At 43.8% G+C, this 17,590-nt stretch overlaps 1 protein-coding gene across 3 annotated transcripts in view; it reads right to left on the reverse strand.

Annotated features, from left to right (window-relative positions):
• Positions 1-995: 995 nt before the first annotated feature.
• LOC106613129 (SPRY domain-containing SOCS box protein 4) overlaps positions 996-17,590 on the reverse strand; it is a 58,005-nt gene continuing 41,410 nt past the window's right edge. For all 3 annotated transcript variants that reach the window (XM_014215085.2, XM_045724727.1, XM_014215086.2), the window contains exon 3: positions 996-7,290. In XM_014215085.2, coding sequence (XP_014070560.1) covers positions 7,163-7,290 — 128 coding nt within the window. In that variant the 3' untranslated portion in view covers positions 996-7,162. The remainder of the gene's footprint in view (positions 7,291-17,590) is intronic.

Genomic DNA, 17,590 nt, shown 5'->3' on the forward strand with positions numbered 1-17,590 from the left:
CTCAACACCCGATGCATATGGTTTGTGTCAGTAAACGTCTGCAAAAAAGCATAATGAAATTGTTGCCAGCTGCACAGTTAGTCACCAACGCTCTGGATAACATGAAAACAGCCTAACCAGCTCTGTTAGGGCAAGTAAAGTGGTCAGAGTGGGGTGTTCTCATTTTTGTCTGGAAGTAGCTAGCCAACTTTAGCTTGGGTGCCGTTGAATGTTCGGATCAACCCTACTCCTCGGCCAGAGCGTCCAGTGTGCGCTCTGAACGCTCCGTGTGTGAAACGCTCTGAATTTATGAATGGACAATCTGGCAGCATAGTTGCAGTCACCAACGCTCTGGATAACATAACAGCCCAACCAGCTCTGCTAGGGCGAGTAATGTTCAGTGAGCTGTTCTCATTTGTGTCTGGAAGTAGCTAGCAAGTTAGCTTGGGTGCTGTTAGTACAGAATGCTCAGATCAACCCTTAAAAAGATGGGTGGGGCTAAAGCTTAAGAAGGTGTGAACGATGCTGAATGGGTGTAGACAAAGGGCTCTCCAGTAGGTACCAAAACATTCAAAGGCCATTTTCTCAAAAGTGAGTTAACAAGTTTATCAACTTCCAAAACAAAATTACTTCCCCATTGTTCCTCAACTGTAGGGTATGATGTAGAATTTTGTAGCTCTGAGTCTCTACTTTTATCCAATGTAAAAAACACGATTTCAAATTTTGCTACATAAGACCGATTTGAGCCGGTCGGTCACTAATGTTCACTCCTTAACTTATTTAGACTTGCCATAAAAGGGTTTAAATACGTATTGACTTAGGACGTTTTTTAATTTGTAAGCATTTCTAAAAACATAATTCCGCTTTCACATTATGGGGTATTGTGTGTAGGCCAGTGACAAATCTCAATTGAATCCATTTTAAATTTGGGCTGTGAAACAAGTCAAGGGGAGTGAATACTTTCTGAAGGCGCTGTAATTTCATGCAATTCTACTCATTTTGCTGTAGGGCAGAGAAATTATATTTTTTATAGCTAACTTCCTGCAATTCTACACATTTTGACAGAGTTGCGAGAAATGTTGGCAGTTTATAATACATCTGAGGGAGACTGAATTTGTTATTCAATGGGGGCCGCCGGCCAGTAATTCAACCATAAGTACTAAGTATAGCTGGCCGCTAGACTAATTTACCAATCTAATCATTTTTTGCTGACATCAGTGGTGGAAAAAGTACCCAATTTGTCATACTGAGTAAAGATACCTTAATAGAAAATGACTCAAGTAAAATACTACTAGAGTAAAAGTCAAAGTATTTGGTTTTAAATATACTTTAGTATCAAAAGTAAAATAAATGTCACATTCCTTATATTAAGCAACCCAGACAGCACACTTTTTTATTCATAGATTTTTCATTTAATTTTTATTTAACCTTTTATTTAACTAGGAAAGTCAGTTAAAAACAAATTCTTATTTACAATGACGGCCTACCCCGGCCAAACCCGGATGACGCTGGGCCAATTGTGCGCCGCCCTATGGGACTCCCAATCAAGGCTGGATGTGATACAGCCTGGACACTCCAACACTGACATTTACAAACAGAGAATTTTTTGTTTAGTGAGTCTCAGATCAGAGACAGTTGGGATATTCTCTTTATAACCGTTTGAATTGGACCATTTTCCTGTCCTGCTATGTATTGAAAATGTAACAAGTACTTTTAGGTGTCAGGGAAAATGTATGGAGTAAAAAGTAAATTATCTTCTTTAGGAATGTAGTGGGGTAAAAGTTGTCAAAAATATAAATAGTACAGTACAGATACTCAAACGACATAAGTAAAAATACTTTACCCCACTGGCTGACATGGCCTAATTGAGTGACTGTCAGTGACTGACATGAGAAACTGCTGAACAACATTTTTGAAATTGCACCTTGTGTATTGTACAAATTCAAACTGTCAACAGTAAGTTGAGACCCAGAGTGAGTTTCCACAATAATATATACCGAGAGCTCAAAATATTGGGACAGTGACAATTTGTTGTTTTGGCGCTGTACTCCAGCACTTTGAAATTATGCAATGGCTGTGAGGTTAAAGTGCAGACTGTCAGCTTTAATTAAAGGGTATTTTCATCCATAATCAGGTGAACCGTTTAGAAATTACAGCACTTTGTACATGGTCCCCTAAAATGGAGGGACTAAAAGTATTGGGACCAATTCACTTGTGTAGTAAACATTTTAGTATTTGGTAATATATTCATAGCATGCAATGACTACATCACGCTTGTGACTATAATTGGTTGGATGCATTTGCTGTTTGTTTTTGGTTGTTTCAGATTATCATTAATTTCTATTGGGCACAAAATAATGTATTGCCATTTGAGTCACTTATCACAAATAATAGAATATATTTCTAAACACTTCAGGATAATCTTGAATGAATCGTGAATAATGAGTGAGAAAGTTAGACGCACAAATATCATACCCCCCCCAAAAAATGCAACCTCCCCTTTTATTGTAATGGTGAGAGGTTAGCGTTTCTTGGAGGTATGATATTTGTGCATCTCTCAGTCATCGTTAGTCACGACTCATTTAGGATGCACATCTGAATTTGTCCCAATACTCTTAGTCCCCCAATTTTATGGGACCATGTACAGAAACTGGTGTTAAATTCTAAACTGTTCATCTGATATGCATGAAAATACTCTCAAATTAAAGCTGACAGCCTGCACTTTAACCTCAGTCATTGCATCATTTCAAATCCAAAGTGCTGGAATACAGAGCCAAAACAACGTGTCACTGTCCCAATACTTTGGGCGCTCTCTATTTTTTTATTGATCCCTGCTCTACACGTACGTGCTTCTACTCTGTGTTTATATCTAGAGACATTTGGTACACAGTTCCTTCACATGGATCTGTTCTCGCTTTGCCCTTGAATGTCTGAATTGTGTGTGTGTCCGTTCCATATGATTATCAATCATGCCCTTCTGTTTTTTAGGTGTGAGAGAGACCCTGTAGGGTTGTGTGTCCTTTAGAAGTATGCGCCCAGTCTATTAATTACTAACAGTGTGTTCCTTTTCCATTTTTTCATGTCTCTGACGAGCCTCCTAGAAGTGTGGCTGACTCTATGCATTCTCTTCACCCCTAGTTTGTAAAACAAATCTATTAAAAAACAAGTGGTTGGAGTGTTTTGGCATTTGTGTGGTTTAATTGTGACCAGAACATTACCATACGATTCCCTTATCAAATGTCAGTCCCACTTTACCGACAGAAAAGACAGTTCACTAAACTGGTCGTTTTTACAACCAGCAGATGGCAGTATTGACCACAGGTACCAGCAGCTCTACCAAGTTGCTCAAAACAAACAAGTTTCCAGTTGTATTAGTCGTATGTACGGGATACACCATCCAACTAAATGCTTACTTGCATGTTCCTTCAATAATGCAACAATGAGAAATAAAAGAATACGAATGAAGTAAATAGCTCAGAATAGAAAACATTTTAGCATAAGTATAATATAGGAAGGCACAATTTATAGTCCAATATTGACATGTTTTTTAGGAAAGGGTGGATTGGGGGCCAAGTGTTTAAATAGTGCAGTATTTAGACATAAGAGTCTGCTAGACACAGGTGTGGGCGAGAGTCGGTGCAGGCGGTCAGTCCAAGTGTTCAGCAGGGGCCAAAAGAGTGACGGTCGAAAGGGTCTCGGAGGATATTCACATCAACCAGACACTGGACAGGAAAACAACCCTCCTACAGCTCCATACAGGACATGCCCTGTCCTTTCAGTAGAATTACCATCACACAATACCATCTACCACAACATGGACGTCAAACCATAGTGAGGTCCTCTTTCAACAATGTGCTTGTACTTTCCATTCTTCATACAATTCATTGACGTCACAGCAACAATGTCCTGTAATGTTCTCCTCAATGTGGCAGCAGTTGTTGAAAAGGAAAATGCTCTTTCGTCTCATGGTCTTCCTTCCCTAGTCCATACCCTCACAAAGTATCTCAGGAAGCCATTGGACTGTTTGTGATTTTCCCACATCGCTTCGGTTGTTTCCTTGAGTTGACAATAGCCCCCAGGTCCACTCACAGGTCAGTGTGTGTCTGTTAGAATGTGACCACAACACAGCTCTGGAAAGAAGAGATGCAGTGATGACGGCCATGCGCTGAGGGATGCTGACCTTTACTTGGACGCCTCTAAGTGCTAGTGGTTCTGCCAATTCTGTTCCATGCCTGCACTGACCACATTCACAGCCCCCTTCACTGGTTGCAATGAATCATGGTTCTTAAAACGTTTTTGATTGACAGTTACCTAAAGTGAGTAAAGGGCTATTTTCTGTTAAGTGTGCGCGCTTCGTCTAGAAGACTGACTATGTACCCTTTTTAAAGATCATTCAAATAGGTCAAAGAGAAAAGTAGCTTTGAGAAGTCAAGCACTCATTCATTTAATCTGAGCGAGAGAAACAGACCACAGAACCAAACAATACATTTTACATAACGCTCTGCAGGAGAAAAGAGCAAACCTAAAGAGGTGATTTTCTTTTAGGAATTATACATTTCTTCATCTTCCCTCTGTGGAAGATAACAGCCCTTCAACTGCTACAGTTCTCCTCCCACCTCCCTCCATGTCACTCAATACAGGATGAGAGGGAGGGAAAGGAATGAGGGAGTGAGCAGAGAAGAGTGAAAGGAGGAATGTTGATGGGCATCATGGAGAGTGTGAAGGCAGTAGAATAGACCGGTGAGGGGAGAGATTACACCTTTCGTGATGGATATGGAAAGTACAGGCATAAGAGGTAAAGGACAGGAGAGTGCAGAGAGTAATAATATGGACGATGATGGAAAGCTGGTTGGAGAGGGTGAGAAGTGGGGAGAAATAAATGGGTTGAGTAGGGGGAGAGGGGGTGAGGGAAGAGAAGGGAAAGGAGGGAGCCAATAGTCACTGTTGTAAGATTAAACCCCAGTCAACAGTCAACAGGACATATCAGAGCTCAATTCTAAAGCGGCATAGTTGCGCAGCTCAAATCAAATCAAGCTGTCACAACAAACTGTCAAGAAACAGGGGTGTATCAAGGATAAGCCCCTTTTAGACAGATCAAACTACTTCTGAGCACCGGCTTTTATCCTGATTTGATCCTACCTTTCCACAAGGGAGTAAATTAATTACTAAATTCAAAAGGGCAGGGATGATCTCATTTAACTGATATTTGATTTCCAATGCCTGGTCTTAGCCTCAAACTGTGATGCTGTGTCCAGCATCATGCCCTGAAGCGCTTCCTCATCCTTCAAATCCTTGCATTTCAGCACTAAAGCCTTCGCCTGAGATCCATTATAAAAAAAAATTTGTAACCCTTATTTTACCAGGTAAGTTGACAAGAACACACTCATTTACAGCAACGACCTGGTGAATAGTTACAGGGGAGAGGAGGGGGATGAATGAGCCAATTGCTATAACACAGCTTATGTACACTTCTGGTAATGGGCCGGTAACTATGGCCCTGCAAGATCATCCCTACCAAGCCTTCCTATTGAGAGAGTAGGATGATTGTTATCATTTAGGGAAATGTTTCCTTCCCTACAACTGAACTCTCTCACCACTTGCGTTAAATCATCTCATCAGTACCACTTTGCTGTCCTGGTGTGAACTTGATATGATCGACAGACAGATTTATGCTGTAAAACATGAAGGGGTTTTCTGAATGGTCAGGGAAAGCTGCTTTGTCTGAACTGTGATCACATAACAGGCTTTGTTCTCTGTTCAAAGTCTGCCTGCCCCATGGGACATCAGCTTCAGAAAACATCACTGACTAAATATCAACTACAGCAACATACTTAAAATCACAGTTAAATAAATGAATGACTATTTTTGGTTCAAAGGCTTAGTGTTGTGAATGTGCTGGGCAGCATTGAGACTTCCCTTCATTTGGATGACACTGGCATACTGAGATGACAGTAGGTCCAACTGGACAGAAAACACCAGCGTGTTTGGTTCAGTTTGTGGTTTATTCACATTTAAAAGATTCTCATGGCAGCACATTCCTCGATAAGTCTCTCTCAGCGAGACTTCCTGTCTCACCCGGGTCACTTCCTGTCCGGCAAATAGAAAACAAAACCATAGAAAACAAAAATCAGAAACAAACTAAAACCTCAGTCATAAAAACAGAACGTATTCTTAAAGGAGTAGTCACCATCAGGATAAGAACAGAAAGAGGGGAAAAAGCAGCAGGTCTTTTTTTTTGTCTCCTGTGAGAGGTGTGCTTTCCCTGAGCAGGCACATAAACAGTAACAGCAGAATGGCCCTCAGACCAACCTCAGCTTTAACACATCACACTGACTGACAACATTCCAGGTATGTCCATAATGGCACCCTATTCCCTACATAGTGCACACCATCTGATCAAACGTAGTGCACAATGTAGGGAATAGGGTGCCACTGGATGCACAACCAGTCACTCACCCAGACAGACAGAGGCATGGATCCAATGAAACCCACTGATAAATAAAGGGAGACTGCCAGTTGAGAGGAAGGTGCAGTGCAGCAGGGGACTAGAGAGATCAGGGCTGCAGTGTTGCCAAACTCAGTGGGTCAGACTGATGTCTTGGGGTGCCTGTTGCGGAGCAAGGCCGACACGCACCAACCCACACTTGCATAAAACCTCACACAGACTGAAAACAGCCCCTCTGAGCATGAGCTAGTGTTTGCATATGCATGCGTTGAACGATGTTCGCGTCCCTGTGGCTAGGGGCTGGTGAGCCTCAGTTGTCTAAATATCTACATGTTCAGAGAGGCTTCCAGAGAGTCTGTATAAATGTACAGTAACTATGTCTGTGTGCATCATCCCCAAAACGCCCTGTTCCTCCAGAAATATATTCTAGAAGCTTCCACATTATAGACCCAATGAGAAGCCAGCATCATAGCCCAACACTTCTGCTAGAGTCCAGTCTCAAGCCCATCTACCTCTGTCTGTCCATCTGGGGGACAGCAGCAGTGAGCAAATTGAAACAACGGAGGTGAAAATGGACACAAATCCTAAAAGGATGCTCGCAACTCCTTTATAGGCTTCCTCCCAACCATCATCATCCTCAGTAGATGTCCAGTGGTTCAGGATTCAATTGTTTGTGGTTGACCGTAGTGAAATGTAGCCGTCGTCAAGCAGTCATTGGTTGTCCTGGTGTGTGTCGGGTCACTGGTACTGGAGGTAGTTCTTGATGGTCTCTGGCAGAGGGAGGGTGTCTATCTGGTTGACTCGGTCCCGCCCCAGAGCCAGCCTGGCCACTCGCCTGCACAGGTCCATCAGGGGGAGGGGCTCCGCTGTGACAGACAGGAGAGAAGAGAGGACTTTAAAACAGGGGTAAAAAAATATGAATGCTTACATACATTTACAGATGTAATATATGCTATTTCAGAGGGAGTGCATTTAATATAAGTGTAGACTGAGCAATATGATATCATCCTCAGAAGAGCTTTTAAGTGCATGTGTTTGTCAGAGAGATCTTCCCCCACACACACACAGAGAAACTTTGATAATGAAAGTGCCCTTCACGGACGTCAGCTTGACCATTCCACCTGCCATGACCATGTGTTTGTACTGGACTCACAGAGCAGACACTCTCCTGAGCAGTCTGTGTGAAGGTGATACTCAGGGGCTCACCAAACACAGTCTCCCTCACTACACGCTCACTGTTGAGTCACCGGCCACATGGCTTTGAATAGACAGGGTGGACGGTGTCAAGGGGGACCCTAGGGAATCCTCTAAATGGACGGGCGCCCTTGTAGCCAAGTGACCACTAGACAACACAGTAAGATATATAGACACACTAACATTGGCCTCTCCTATATTATACACTAAGATGTTTCCATAGGAAGGATGTGATACCAAAGCAGGCTTGCTGGTACACTACTTGACATGATCCATTTCACTATTTCAACGTCATATAAGTCATGTTCTTAATGAACAAAGATGAAAAAAGTTGCGAGGTGTTGGATTGAGTAAACCACTTCAAGGAACGGTAACATAGCATGTTATTCAGTAGAGCCATGGGAATGGCATAGGAGGGATGATAATTATGATGCTGCTGCTTCCTGTAAACTGTCCAATCACCCAGCTGGCGCACCCTCTCCCTACATCTCTCTAGCCAACCAATGAAACAGCGGGAATCTGAGCAGGAACCTGCTATTGTCTTCTGTGCATCAACTGTCTGGCTGAGTTGTCAGGCCTCACTGCTCCAGTGAGTGTGCCTGCATGGAGAAACATGTATGGTGCTCATCTCTTGAGAATCATGCTTAGTTTGAAATAGTCCTCAGAAAAGGACAAAGGGGACAAGGGGGAGAAGGCACACATACAGAGCCCAACAGAGTCCATAACAGCTACATGTTGAACCAGCACATCTGCCTTGGCGTGCTGAACTGCATGCCATGTGGGCTCATGAAAACCAAAATCATACTTCAAACATGGGGAAAAAAGCAAACATGATATTAAGTATTAATGGAAGCAAATTAACTGGAAGTGGTTCAGTTAAATGGACTAGAAAGTAACTGTCCATCCTGCTCTTCCTGTTCCCTTCATGTCCCACCCCGGGGACTCTCGGACTGATGGTCCTACCCACAGCAGTCCAGGGCTATAGCTCTGGGAGCATCAGGAGCATGCACTAGGCTTGTATATAGGTGGTAACAGATGACCTACATATAGGCCTACACATACACACCTTCCTATGACTAACACACCGAGCAGTCCCAGTACACAGTGTCTGAGAGAGAGGGAGCAGGGGAATTTGGGACAGCAACAGAGCTCTCCCACGCCGTGTGAAGAAAGCAGACTGACTGGTGCATCGATGTGTAACAGGTTGGTGCCTTTCACTGACACCATCCTCCCAGCTATTTCAGAGCTCCTGGATGCAGGTGACCCAAAAAGTGTGCGAGTGTTCAAAACACAACCCACTTGTGTAATTTCAGGAGACGGGCATTAAGAAGGTATCTTGATCCTGCTGTCCCAGTTTCCTCTCAGCCAGGAGCGATGCCAACAGACCTGACGTCAGGATATGCAGTGAGGAACAGACTTGTTGACTCCAGACTGAGCTTATCTAATCAATATGGAGAACTGTCAGTGGAGCGTGTGGAGAAGGATAACATCTCAAACTGTGCACCAGTTCCAATGACCACCTCGTGATTGGGAGTGAGTGTGTGTGATGTACATGTATAAAATAGCAACTTATTATGGAAAGTGTGTGTGTGTGTGTGTGTGGGGGGGGGATGTATAAAATGACCATCTTGTGACAAGACCTGTGTGTGTGTGTGTGACGTCAGGATGAGGTGCAAATTTTATGCATTGACAAGGAACGTCTGCATGACTGATTTTTCCAATAAGTACGCATGGGAAAGTACGTACAACAGTGACTACACAGAAGTGGCGCATCTGAGTCTAATTCATTGACCAATCCAAGAGAACATCACAGGTAGAGTGAGAAAAAGAATGAATGGAAAGAGCGGTGAGGAAGAGAAAGGAGGGAGACAGAAAAGGACAAGCTTCAGCCTCTCTCAAATTGGAAATCATTGACTTGAGCTGAATCCAATTGCTCACTGAACTAACAGACGACGGTCAAAATGTTGCTCCTCTTCTTTCCTTTGGGCTGGAGCGTTATTACCAGACAGAACCAAACGATCCAGCCCCTGATCCCCAGACAGAACCAAAGGATCTAGCCCCTGATCTCCAGACAGAACCAAAACGCTCCAGTCCATTCAACCACCGATCCCTGCAGTGCCTCTCTGCACTCTGGTCCTCAGCAGAATAAAGCCTGTTATAGCCCTGATTACTCAGACCTTACTGGCACACACACTTTTGAAAAGTCTGTACCTAGCCATGAGCATTATGAGAATGGGAGCTATTGTCTGAGTATCTATTCCGAGACATTGAGTCTGAGATGCTCTAAAGCACTGTAACAGAAAGGGTTTATACCTCTGTGCAAGACATTGAGTACACTTACACACAATACGATTGTGGATAGTCAGATTAATATAGTTTAAAACACTTACATGATTTGCAAGAATAACGATTTCACTAATAATCCTGATGGGACTTAAATGCTGAAAATCACCAATCAAAATATTATTTCTACCACATAGGCTTTGTTAAAATAACATTGTCAATTTGATTCCGAGTTGTGACAAAGTTTGTATGTGAAAATTAGTTATAAGATTCATACTTTGTTATTCCCGAGCTCACTTCACTCGTGCATAAGAGGGAGGCTTGCGCTACCCAGTGCTGGCACATGCGCAGAGCAAATACACCACTGCAATCAAATCAAAATTTGTCACATGCGCCAAATACAACAGGTTAAATTACCTACAAGACCTTAACGATGCAGTTCAATAAAGAGTTGATAAAATATTTACCAAAAAATTACAAAAATTAAACAAAAAGTAACAAATGTACATAACAATGCTAGACATAGGGGGTACTGGTACCGAGTCAATGTAGATAGTCCGGGTGGCCATTTGATTAGTTGTCTTACGGCTTGGGGGCAGAAGCTGTTAAGGAGCCATTTGGTCCTAGACTTGGTGCTCCGGTACCGCTGCCGTGCAGTAGCAGAGAGAAGTCTGACTTTGGTGACTGGAGTCTGACAATTTTTAGGGCCTTCCTCTGACACCGCCTAGTAGGTCCTGGACGGCAGGAAGCTTGGCCCCAGAGATGTACTGGGCCGTACGCACTACCCTCTGTAGCGCCTTACGGTCAGATCCCGAGCAGTTGCCATATCAGGCGGTGATGCAACCGGTCAGGATGCTCTTGATGGTGCAGCTGTAGAACTTTGAGGATCTGAGGACCCATGCCAAATCTTTCCAGTCTCGAGGGGGAAAAGGTGTTGTGCCCTCTTCACAACTGTCTTGTTATGTTTGGACTATGATAGTTTGTTGGGGATGTGGACACCAAGGAACTTGAAACTCTCGACCCGCTCCACTTCAGTCCCATTGATGTTAAATGGGGGCCTGTTTCGGCCCTTCTTTTCCTATAGTTCACGATCAACTCACATTGTGGCTCCCGAGCGGCTCAGCAGTCTAAGACACTGCATCTCAGTGCTAGAGGCGTCACTACAGACCCTGGTTTGATTCCATGCTGTATTACAACCAGCCGTGATTGGGAGTCGAATAGGGCGGCACACAATTGGCCCAGCATCGTTCGGGTTAGGGTTTGGCCGAGGTAGGCAGTCATTGTAAATAAGAATTTATTTAAATAGGCAAACTTTTTTAAATGGTTGTCCTGGCACTGCCTCTGACCTCCTCCCTATAAGCACGCACCACTGAGGTGCCCCAGTGTTGAGGATCAGTGTGGCAGATGTGTTGTTACCTACCCTTACCACCTGGGGGTGGCCCGTCAGGAAGTCCAGGATCCAGTTGCAGAGGGAGGTGTTTAGTCCCAGGGTCCTTAGCTTAGTGATGAGCTTTGTGGGCACTATGGTGTTGAACGTTGAGCTGTAGTCAATGAACAGCATTCTCACATAGGTGTTCCTTTTGTCCAGGTGGGAAAGGCCAGTGTAGAGCGCGATTCAGATTGCGTCATCTGTGAATCTGTTGGGGCAGTATGCAAATTGGAGTGAGTCTAGGGTTTCTGGCATGATGGCGTTGATGTGAGCCATGACTAGCCTTTCAAAGCACTTGATGGCTACCGACGTGAGTGCTACAGGGCGGTAATGGTTTAGGCAGGCTACCTTCGCTTTCTTGGGCACAGGGACTACGGTGGTCTGTTTGAAACATGTACACAACCGTTCATAAGTTTAGGGCCACTTAAAAAAAAGTCCTTGTTGAAAGAAAAGCTAATTTTTTGTCCATTAAAATAACATTAAATTGATCAGAAATACAGTGTAGACATTGTTAATGTTGTAAATGTTCTTAGGTGAGTAAGCTCTTTTTGGTCATAAGAGACAGTAGCAGCAACATTATGTACAAAATGAGATAAACAATGTGAGGGAAAAAAATAAATTACAAAACAAAAGCCAGCCCCTCCGGCACCATTCTCTACTGAAACGCCGATTAAGAAGTATACATGTCCTAATAATTCAAAAGGTTGCTCAGAAAACCAGGTGTTTGAAATTGCTGTATGCTTTGTTTGATTTGACCTTACACCGATTAAAATAAGCAGAACAAAGTGCTTAAAAATCGGTGTAGAGTCGAAATTGAACTAAGGATACGCCGATTTAAAACCTGGTTTTCTGAGCAATCTTTCCAATTATTAGGACATGACTACTGCCATACTTGGCCTACTGTCATAACCAGTTTAATATTGAATTATTAATGTGCATATAAATGTACTCAGTCTGAATCTATTCTACACACTATCAGGAGACACAGCAGAGTTCCAAGGCACCAATCAAGAGGAGCCATCCATTCCCAGGCTAGATCTCCCTCCCCAAGCCAGCACTTACTGTACCGTCTCCTCTCCCCATTCAAATAAACGGTTTCTACAGCAACTCCCTGCCATGATTAGAAGTGTTTATTTATTTATTTATTTTATTTCACCTTTATTTAACCAGGTAGGCAAGTTGAGAACAAGTTCTCATTTACAATTGCGACCTGGCCAAGATAAAGCAAAGCAGTTCGACAACATACAAAAACAGAGTTACACATGGAGTAAAACAACATACAATCAATGATACAGTAGACAAAAATAAGACTATATACAATGTGAGCAAATGATGTGAGATAAGGGAGGTAAAGGCAAAAAAAGGCCATGGTGGCAAAGTAAATAAAGTATAGCAAGTAAAACACTGGAATGGTAGAATTATAATTTGATGAAAGTTCAAAGTTAAAATATAAATAATATGGTGCAAAGGAGCAAAATAATAAATTAAATAAATAAATACAGTAGGGGAAGAGGTAGTAGTTTGGGCTAAATTATAGATGGGCTATGTACAGGTGCAGTGATCTGGGAGCTGCTCTGATAGCTGGTGCTTAAAGCTAGTGAGGGAGATAAGTGTTTCCAGTTTCAGAGATTTTTGGAGTTTGTTCCAGTCAAGTGTAAATATTGAAGCAGGGATTTCAGCATAAATTAAAGAGCGGGAGTGAGTGACAGAGCGAGAGAAAGAAAGAGCCGGCGTGAAATGGTGTTAATTCCCAACGGAGGTTTTGCAAAGTGATTGCCTCGTTATTCTCTTGTTTAGCAGTGAATGAGTTCGGCTGCTGGCAGCTTGGCTGTATTGTTGCGTTTTGTGTAGTGCCATCTTATGGGAAGAACAGTGCCATAAGGAGCTGGCAGTACAGCCTCATCCCCACTCTCCTATTGTTGTCGTTTTACAGGCTTTGGGGAACAGAAACACTAAAGAAATCGATAGCTTCTATCAGAGTGAAAGTCGTGCGGAGAAGAAACTAAGTGTTCGTGAGAAATAGAGGATCAGAGAATTGCATTAACTGTGTTAAGGGAAAATTATTTTATTGAAAGAGAAGATTCCTTTATCACGGTGAGTCTAAAACAAACATGGAAAAGATACCTTTGGGAATACGAGCCAATGCATACTAATAAATGGTCTGCATCTTCCTGTGAGTTACATGGGGATGTTTCCCCATTTCCACAGCATATTTATGCAACAAGGTGTGGGGGGGTTGTTCTCAGGCACGACACACACACACACCCCCAGGTGCCTTATTTCTATTATAAACTGGTTACTAAGATAAATAGAACAGTAAATAAGTATTTTTGCGTCAGACCAGTGCTATATTGTCTGATATACCCCCGGCTAAAATGCTGTTTCAGCCAATCAGCATTCAGTCCCAAGAGAACTCCAGCAGAAGGAATAAATACTCTTATCACTGCAGAGAACAGAGGACACTCACAGGATCCCTACATAATGTCTATAGAAGACTAACATGATGAGGCTACAGAGCTGTGAGACAGCAGGGACATGGGGTGGATTAAGTCCTGTCTTATAAGCTGCTTCCATTAGCTTCTCTGACATTATCAAACTATAGTGAACATAAAATACAACAATTTAAAAGATTTTACTGACTTACAGAACATGAGGAAATCAGTCAATTGAAATAAATTAAATAGGCCTCACAATGGGCCTCAGGATCTCATCACGGTATTTGCACATTCAAAATTGTCATCGATAAAATTGTGTTTGTTGTCCATAGCTTATGCCTGCCCATACCATAACCCCACCTCCACGGGGCACTATATCAACAAACTGCTAGCCCACAACGCCATACACGAGGCCAGTTGGATGTACTGCCAAAATCTCTCAAACGATGTTTGAGGCAGCTTATAAGAAATTAACATTAAATTCACTGACAACAGCTATGGTGAACATTCCTGCAATCAGTATGCCAATTGCGTGCTCCCTCAGCTTGAGACATCTGTGGCATTGTGTCGTGTGACAAAACTGTTCATTTTAGAGTGGTCTTTTATTGTTCCCTGCACAAGGTGCACCTGTGTAATGATCATGCTGTTTAATCAGCTTCTTGATATGCCACACTTGTCAGTTGGATGGATTATCTTGGCAAAGGAGAAATGATCACTAACAGGGATGTAAACAAATGTGTGCAGGTATTGAAAATGTACGTATGGAAAATATCCTCTTGAAAGTAAACCAGTTGATAAAGAATAGGCCTGGTGTTCCAATGGGCTCTAGATAAATGCATTAATGTCACACGTTCTACACAAACAGCCCAGTGTTTGTCTGTGAGATAGAGCTATGGTGAACATAGCTCTATCCGGATGCTGGAGTGAGTAGTCGTGCTGTACTTCGCTCCGCGGGTAATATTACATTTCATTACATTACAACAGAACGATTTGATTAGTGATTTGATTAGTGTAATATTAGCTAGCTAGCTACATAGTGGTCTTTGCAGCAAGGATAAAGGTGTAGCTAAAGGTGTAGGTGTAGCTTTGAGAAACTAACTTTGAGAAACTAACAAGGTTACCTAGCTAGGTGTATTCGTTCGTTCGCGCCATTTTCAAAACAGCGTCAACACCACAGCCACTGCTAGCTAGCCAACTTCACCAACTTTACCAACTAGCAGTACTGTAGAAACTAAATACATTACAACGGAACGTTTTGATTAGTGTAATTTTAGCTAGCTACATAGTTGTCTCTGTATCAAAGATAAAAGCAAACGCAGCCACTGCTAGCTAGCCAACTCTACCAGCTAGCAGTACTGTATCATTTTTAGTCAATAAGATTTTTGCAACGTAAGCTTAACGTTCTGAACTTTCGAGATGTGAGTCCACTTGTGTAGCTAGCAGGACTGACCTTGTGTTAGCTAGCCAACGTTTAATTACTTCTGCGTTATGAAAGGAACTAGACACGGACACGAATGATCCATTGGTAGTTTGTTGAACCAAGTATTGGTGCAAACCGTGTGTTATTGGATGCTAGCATGCTAGTTAGCTACGGCGTCATAGGATACGGTGCACTGGGTGGGTTTCACGGAAGAATACTGTACCAAGTTATCTAGCTGAATAAACTAAGTTAGAGCCCATTCCTGGAAACAATGAACCACTGCAGTTTACATTAATTATAATTTCTAAAGTGGAAGTTGGAAAAGTTATGAGTGTTTCAGTGAATGGTTAGTGAGGGAGGCCCTGCGCTCTCGCTTCCCCAGTTGTTTAGTTAATTTTCATTCCAATCTCCTTTGCATTAGCGTAGCCTCTCCTGTAGCCTGTCAACTATGTGTCTGTCTATCCCCGTTCTCTCCTCTCTGCACAGGCCACACAAACGCTTCACACCGCATGGCCGCTGCCACTCTAACCTGGTGGTCCCGCTTGACCCTATCCCCTCCTCTCTTCTCCAGACCATTTCCGGAGAACTTCTCCCTTACCTCACCCCGCTCATCAACTCATCCTTGACCGCTGGCTAAGTCCCTTCAGTCTTCAAGAGAGCGAGAGTTGCACCCCTTCTCAAAAAAAACGATATTCGATCCCTCCGATGTCAACAACTAAAGACCAGTATCCCTTCTTTCTTTTCTCTCCAAAACTCTTGAACGTGCCGTCCTTGGCCAGCTCTCCTGCTATCCCTCTCAGAATGACCTTCTCGATCCAAATCAGTCAGGTTTCAAGGCTGGTCATTCAACTGAGACTGCTCTTCTGTGTCACGGAGGCTCTCCGCACTGCTAAAGCGAACTCTCTCTCCTCTGCTCTCATCCTTCTAGACCTAACTGCTGCCTTTGAAACTGTGAATCATCAGATCCTCCTCTCCACCCTCTCCGAGTTGGGTATCTCCGGCGCGGCTCACTCTTGGATTGCGTGCTACCTGACAGGTCGCTCCTACCAGGTGGCGTGGCGAGAATCCGTCTCCGCACCACGTGCTCTCACCACTGGTGTCCCCCAGGGCTCAGTTCTAGGCCCTCTCCTATTCTCGCTATACACCAAGTCACTTAGCTCTGTCATATCCTCACATGGTCTCTCCTATCATTGCTACGCAGACGACACACAATTCATCTTCTCCTTTCCCCCCTCTGATAACCAGGTGACGAATCGCATCTCTGCATGTCTGGCAGAGATATCAGTGTGGATGACGGATCACCACCTCAAGCTGAACCTTGGCAAGACGGAGCTGCTCTTCCTCCCGGGGAATGACTGCCCGTTCCATGATCTCGCCATCACGGTTGACAACTCCATTGTGTCCTCCTCCCAAAGCGCTAAGAGCCTTGGCGTGACCCTGGACAACACCCTGTCGTTCTCCGCTAACATCAAGGCGGTGACCCGATCCTGTAGGTTCATGCTCTACAACATTCGCAGTATACGACCCTGCCTCACACAGGAAGCGGCGCAGGTCCTAATCCTAATTGTCATCTCCTGTCTAGATTACTGCAACTCGCTGTTGGCGGGCCTCCCTGCCTGTGCCACTAAACCCCTACAACTCATCCAGAACGCCGCAGCCCGTCTTGTGTTCAACCTTCCCAAGTTCTCTCACGTCACCCCGCTCCTCCGCACACTCCACTGGCTTCCAGTTGAAGCTCGCATCTGCTACAAGACCATGGTGCTTGCCTACGGAGCTGTGAGGGGAACGGCACCTCCGTACCTTCAGGCTCTGATCATTCCCTACACCCAAACAAGGGCACTGCGTTCATCCACCTCTGGCCTGCTCGCCTCCCTACCTCTGCGGAAGCACAGTTCCCGCTCAGCCCAGTCAAAACTGTTTGCTGCTCTGGCACCCCAATGGTGGAACAAGCTCCCTCACGACGCCAGGACAGCGGAGTCAATCACCACCTTCCGGAGACACCTGAAACCCCACCTCTTTAAGGAATACCTGGGATAGGATATAGTAATCCTTCTAAACCCCCCCCAAAAAAGACAGATGTACTATTGTAAAGTGGTTGTTCCACTGGATATGAATGCACCAATTTGAATGCACCAATTTGTAAGTCGCTCTGGATAAGAGCGTCTGCTAAATGACGCAAATGGAGAAAACCATTCAACAGAGGGTGACTGTATGGGCACAATAAACACACCTCCCTTCGCAAGGCCAGACGTTGAGCTCCGAGGCACACTGGGACTGCCTCCAGAATTCTGACACTCCTGGCTCCCTTCCGTGAACTCACACACAAACAAACACCTGGCTTGCAGCCATGGACATGTAGTTCTTGTCTGACCGTCTAAGAGCCCTCGTCCTACTTTGGGTCTTTC

Source organism: Salmo salar, chromosome ssa09, assembly GCF_905237065.1.
Source record: "Salmo salar chromosome ssa09, Ssal_v3.1, whole genome shotgun sequence".
In the NCBI taxonomy this organism is placed as follows: domain Eukaryota; kingdom Metazoa; phylum Chordata; class Actinopteri; order Salmoniformes; family Salmonidae; genus Salmo; species Salmo salar.